A 6,554-nucleotide genomic window follows, 5' to 3' on the forward strand; every position below is an offset into this window, starting at 1 on the left:
GATATCATAATGCAGATAGTATACTTTAAAACTTACTTCCGACCTTTCTTCTTCATCAACCCAAGTTCTCAGTGAAAATCATACTAGTATGAAACAAACCTAAATTTTATTTACCATAGATTTCCTAAACAAGGCTCAAAACATCTGATAAGACGAAACCAAAGAACACAAATTGGTAGCATAGATTTCCTAAACAGTAGCAGCTCTGCAAATTGTCGCATGAAATGTCATTGATCTTTAAAACATAACCATGGTGACAGCAACATAAATGAGACCCCAGAAAAAGAAACAAAAAAGGAGGGAGAAATCTAAGCCACAAAAGAAAAACAAAGAAAACACTGATTGGGTTATTTCATAAATATTGGGGAGAAATGAAGATGGTGTACCTGATTATCAGAGTCGCTGACGCAAATGCCACTGCAGGGTTTAAAAGAAGGGGGCACACTCCATAGTTTTCCTTCATATTATGGCATTATTGACGTGAAGAGACAGTACAAGAGTGAAAAAAAAATTGGGGGGACCTGACCAGCCAACAACCGTTGCAACTGAACATCTTTGACAAGAAATCCTTATTAAATCAAAATCAACATAAAGATGCAGAAACATTCTTTTACAAGGAATAATTTGTTGCTCAAGATGCTAAATATTCTGGCTTGCATCATTATCATTCTTTATTAAACCAAGAAGAAGAAAGAAAAACTAGCACAATGATAAACTCAGAAAGCAATGTACTCGGAACAAAGAAAAAAAAAAACTTTATGAACAAGCATATACTTCGCTAATGTTTCCAAGATATCTGGATGTCTAGGATTGCATCAGGCAGAGACAACTATATCCACATTGGAAACCTCATCTATAACAAATTAGAAAGTAAAACTTCAATAAGATTCCCTAATAATAGCAAGATTCTAAGTTATCTATAACAAATTAGAAAATCCTGTTGAGGTGGCTCTCAATGAAAGCATCAATTTGTGGGATATGAATTCCACAAACACTTTGAGATCTCTCATTTAAAAGAATGCAACTGAGGCCCTTGCACACCAACCTTCTCAAAGGTTCCTATTGATCTTAAAATGTGAATCTAAGCCAATGGGTCCTTTGTATCTTCACAGCATTATAAAAGTACTAACTTATCAACCCATGGTCTATAGCCAAGAAATTTAACTTATCGTCACCTCCCATGCACATGCTCAAAGATCTCATCGTCTTCGAGTGGCATATATAGATCCCTCTAAGCCAAGTAGGAAGTATTTGAAAACAAAAAAACAAAAAAGGATTATAGCATCAAGACATCACTATAGAAGCTATTGCAAAAAGATCACTGCACAAACCTTTTTATAGCACCTTTAGAAATGATTGTGATACATTATGTTATTGAAATTAGCTTTTTCTTAAGAACAATGTTAGCTAAGCCTAAAGAAAAGATAACAAATCATTTACTGTATGGAAGGTCACAAGAAAACCTATTAGAACAATCAATAATGGAATTTTCACACTCCATTTTCCTTTTCAATTTAACAAAAACAAATAGTATCTGTAATATAAAATCTTTAGCAATTTTACCTGAAATAGCCATGATATAACCCTTATTGAAGAGATGATGAAGGAAACACAACTCCAACAGCAATGCAAACTGCACACTGTAGCAGCCACCAAGCCAAAAGAAATTGAAAGAAAAAACCATTATAAGGAGCAATCCCAAGCTTCTGTACTAGCTCAAACGAAATTTGGATAAGTGCAGGGAATAGCAAACTGAAAACTCCACAGGGCACAAAGTGTGTATTAACAAACACAAATTTTATTTACCTAGATTTCCTAAACAAGGCATAAACACCTGACAAGATCAAACAACGAGCACAAATTGGTAGCATAGATTTCCTAAACAGTAGCAGCTCTGTAAATTGTTGCATGAAATGTCATTCATCTTTAAAGCATAAATTTAGAGGTGAAACGGAGATGGGGTACCTGATTATCAGGGTTACTAAAGCAAATGCCAATGCTGGGATTAGATGAGTGGGGCACACACTCCATAGCAACAACCTTTGCAACTGAACAGCTTATACAAGAAATCATTTTATTTGTACAGATGCGAAACACTTATTCATCATTTCATTCCTTTAATAAATCAAAACAGACTTAAAGATGCAGAAACCTGATTAGCTGGAGTTTGGAATTTTTCTATGGTTTACGTTCATAGGGACAGAAAAGCTGCAGCTGATGCACCTGCGAAGATGGGGGATTGTCTCCAAGTTCTTGATAAGCTTCCGTGGAATTTGATTTCAGTTTTATTGCAAACTTACATGCTTTTGTCCCTCATGCCCAAACCATTCGCTCTCAGTTGCATTAGCCATCAAATAGCAATCACACAAAAACTGGCACAAAAAAAATAAAAAAAATAAACAATACAAAAAGTAGAGAGAGAGAGCACAATGGTCCACTTCATCTGACATGTACAATGTATGATATGATATGTATAATGTATATGGTCAATGAACATGGATAGTATACACAAACACACACAACAGAACATACACACTTTATCTTCTTTTGTATCCTGGAAAAAGTTCCATGAAGTAAAACATTTTAGAAACGATATCCACATTGGAAACCTCATCTATAACAAATTATATTGTGGAACATACACACATGTTATCTTATATGCATCATAACAGTGCATACTTTGCTACTGTTTCCAAGATATCTGGATGTGTAGGATTGCATCAGGCAGATACAACTATATCCACATTGGAAACCTTATCTATAACAAATTAGAAAGTAAAACTTAAAGAGATTCCCTAATAGCAAGATTCTAAGTCATCTATCTTGTCGAGCAGTGGGTTATATTCCAAATCTGGCATCTCAACAATAAAAAATCAGAATTACTATAATATATAATCAACTACGATATACAACAAATAACAGAGGCAAGGTGGCTTGTAACCTACGCCTCATTTTCCGTGTAAACTCTAACCTGTACTTCATGAGCGGATCTCACCTTCCTCCCAATCGCCTTTCTGCCAGCAGATCTCGCCTTCCTCCCAATCTCCATTCAGAAACGCCTCCTCGTCCTGACCCTGCAACTCGTCATCTTCCTTGAGGTACAAACCCAAATGCTTAAGGGGCAATCCAAGGTAGACCTTTTCACTGCCACAGCCACACAGAATCTCAAGTTGTTTGAGATCCTTTAAAGGGTCCTCAAATTGGACTGACTTCTCCATGTTCAAAATAGCAAGGCGAGCCGATTGCCTTTGCTCCATCCGATGCATCAATTTTCTCCTTGGTGGAGAATCAGGTAGACCCTTAAGTATCTTGTTTGCTTTCCGTATTGTACCTGAAAATCGCATCTTGAGCGACTGAATTCGCCTAGCCTTACATGGAGAAAGATTGTCTGTGGCCTGATACATGGCATGATGAACAAGGGTGCCCAAGTCATCATCTTTGGTTGACTTAACTGAGTGAGAATCATCATCTTTGGTTGACTTAACTGAGTGAGAATCAGAAACCCCAACAACCCCTTGACTTTGCATAAGAACCCTACAAGCAGAAGAGCTCTTGCCATTTGGTCTCCGTTTGGGCAGAGGAGGAGTAGGAGGAGGACAAGCATTTGACATTTTCTCCTCGGCTTCTTTCCATTGGGTCTCAAAAACCCCACTGAGATGCTTGGCTGCTGCACGATTTCTACTCCCAAGGGGGAAATATCTGAAAGCGTTTGAGAAGATAAGCCTGATATCAGCAGCAAAGTCATCAGCGCTGGAGTAGACACCCCTCTCCAATTTCGATTTCACAGTACCCAAATCCATCGGCCTCCAGATTTCGTCGAAATAACCCGGCAGATTCTCAGCCACAGGATCAACAACAGGCTTGTTGAAGTAGCTCGCATGGCCGAGGTTCATCAGAGAATCCAATACCTTAGAACAATCCAACGTCTCTTTTGAAGCAGACGAAGCCAAACCTTTGACTTTGAGCAGAGGAAGACAAACAGTCGACTTTTCCTTCCGTTGGGTCTTAGAAACCCTAGAAGACCTCTTCCTCTTCTGAGTTTGACAGATTTCATCAAAACCCTCTTCTGATTCCGGGTTGGCATTTTTTGTAGCAGACGAAGCCAAGCCCTTGCACAGCGGAAGACCAACAGTCGACTTTTCCTCAACGGCCACATTCCGTTGGGTCTCAGAAACCCCAGAAGACCTCTTCCTCTTCTGGGTTAGACAGATTTCATCAAAACCCTCTTCTGATTCCGGGTTGGCATTTTTTGTAGCAGACGAAGCCAAACCCATGCACAGAGGAAGACCAACAGTCGACTTTTTTTCAACGGCTACATTCCGTTGGGTCTCAGAGACCCTAGAAGACCTCTTCCTCTTCTGGTTCTGACAGATTTCATCAAAACCCAGATCTTCTGATTCTGGGTCAGCATTTTTTGTAGCAGACGAAGCCAAACCCTTGCGCAGAGGAAGACCAACGGTCGACTTTTCCTCAACGGCTACATTCCGTTGGGTCTCAGAAACCCTAGAAGACCTTATCCTCTTCTGGGTCTGAAACTGAAACTCAAAGGAACCAAAACCATCCTCCAATTGTCTGCGCTTTATAGCAGACCACGCCATTTTTTATTTCAGAAACCCAAAAATTCACACAGTCGTTACAGAGAGAAAACCCAGAAAATCACTCGCTCAATCGTTGCAGAGAAAATCACTCGCTCAATCGTTGAACTCAATACTCTCACTCGATCGCTTTCGCTTACTTGTTGAAGAGAAACAGAGAGATAGAGAGACAGACAGACAGACGAAAAGAAGAGGGAATGTATTGTTGTGGCGCTATTTTGGTTTTCAAAACGTAAAATGAAAGGTCGGTGTGATAACTCGGTGACTCAGTTGCTGAGTTGTTGCGCGTAAAAAAGCAAAAAATAAAAAGTAAAAAACACGCAGAAACACCAGCTTAAACAGAGGAAATTTTGAAAAAATCCAAAAGAGAGATAAATTTTTTAAAAGAAGTCAAAATAGACAAAATTGCCCTTATTTATTTTTGGATTTCCTAAGGAATCATTTACATTTGTATGTCTTTAATTTGAAAGTTCAGAGATTTTTCTGTCTTTTTTAAAAAAGCTTTGGCTTTTTCTAAAAATAAAAGTTTTTTTGTGGCTAAAACCTAAATTTACTTTTAAGTAAATGCATAACTCAGTTACTCAAGTACTAAATAAATTTCAGATGTATACAAATGAATAAATATATTTTACCCATGATGCAAAGTTTAAAAAAAAATATTTTTCCTTTCCTTTCCTATTGTCAAATTAATTTGTCTCAACTCACTCTAAATATTTTTCATTTCCTTTCCTTTCCTTTCCTTTCCTTTCATTTCCTATTGGTTAAAAGGTAAAATAAGAAGACACAAAATGAAAGAATTTGATTTACACTACCTACAATAGAAAAATATTTTCACACGCAGAGACATGGGGTTAATTTTATTTTTGATTTTTATGAATTATTGAAAGATAAGTAAATAAAAATAGAATCAACATGACAATATTCATTTTGTGTGTAAAATTTTTAATTTTGAACCAAAACTACGGTCTAGTTCAATTTTTACACACACACAAAAATGTGTACTTTCGATTTGAAATGAACCAAAATGCAATTAATTGGTTTATAATATTTCACTTTTATGTTTCATGTCATACATTGATATCAACCATTTAGTAGCAAAAATAAAATCTCAACGTCATTCAAATTTGGTGTTATATCTCGCAAAATTTCACAATTTTCAAAGGGAAATTTTTTTCTCAACTATAACCAGAAAATAACTGAACCAAACCAGTCACTAAATGAATTGGTTTTATTCAATGATATAATTAGGTTAATGTCTAGAACGAATTAAATCGAATCATGTCCATTCTAGTATAAAATTGTGATATTTTTTTCAATGACATGATACTTTTTTTTTTTTCAATAATGAGGGGAGATTCGACCTTGAAACCTCATCTAACATTGGAATATTATTAATAATTAACTTATGCTTGTTAATTTATGTAGGGTTTTTTTTTGTCCCAACAGCCTAACGAATGGGCTTGGGCTGCCGTAAAGAAAAGACAAATAAAGTTGCCCATGTGCCTGAGTTTAAGAACCAGGCCGCAAGAGTGTTTTGAAAGATTCGTGGAGCCTTAGAAAACACTTTGGATTCCTTTCACCAATATATCAAACGGTTGTGAAGGATTAGCAATATGGCTTGGCTTGAGAAGCTTATGGCATATGAGCTAAGCCTTAAAGAGTCTAGCAATAGAGAGAAAGAGCTTGAATTTCTTATGGAAACGAAGGTTTAGAGCAAGGGGGAGAGAGAGATATAGGGGGGCCTTTGACTAAGGAAGAGAGGGAGAGATGGAAATAGAGAATGGGGTGTCTTGAGTAAATTTCCAATTGCTGACAAAAGCTTGGTCGCACTCTTGGATCGTGTGTTTGCTGGGTTGAAGGTGCCTCCTTTTATAGGCACTGGAACCCTCAATTTTATCAAGTCTCCCTCTCCCCTTTTCCTTCACTTTCTTCCATTCAACCTTATTTGGTGAAACTTTC

General features: G+C 37.1%; 1 protein-coding gene across 2 annotated transcripts; it reads right to left on the bottom strand.

Moving 5' to 3' along the window:
* Positions 1,868-4,647, bottom strand: LOC18766416 (transcription factor GTE9). Of its 2 annotated transcripts, XR_002273021.1 has the most exons (3): positions 2,972-4,647; positions 2,153-2,372; positions 1,868-2,048 (listed from the first exon to the last, which is right to left on the bottom strand). XR_002273021.1 is itself a non-coding variant. In XM_007199588.2 (2 exons), the coding sequence occupies exon 1, from the start codon at positions 4,596-4,598 to the stop codon at positions 2,979-2,981; it is 1,620 nt and encodes a 539-aa protein (XP_007199650.1). In that variant the 5' UTR covers positions 4,599-4,647; the 3' UTR covers positions 1,868-2,372; positions 2,972-2,978. The 2 variants fall into 2 exon arrangements, 1 of the variants encoding a protein (XP_007199650.1); XM_007199588.2 differs by having other exon boundaries at positions 1,868-2,372.

The sequence above is a fragment of the Prunus persica genome, chromosome G8 (assembly GCF_000346465.2).
Source record: "Prunus persica cultivar Lovell chromosome G8, Prunus_persica_NCBIv2, whole genome shotgun sequence".
In the NCBI taxonomy this organism is placed as follows: domain Eukaryota; kingdom Viridiplantae; phylum Streptophyta; class Magnoliopsida; order Rosales; family Rosaceae; genus Prunus; species Prunus persica.

Bases quoted from the DNA above. Each gene is read 5' to 3' on its own strand.
- LOC18766416 (XM_007199588.2), bottom strand. From the start codon at position 4,598: ATGGCGTGGTCTGCTATAAAGCGCAGACAATTGGAGGATGGTTTTGGT.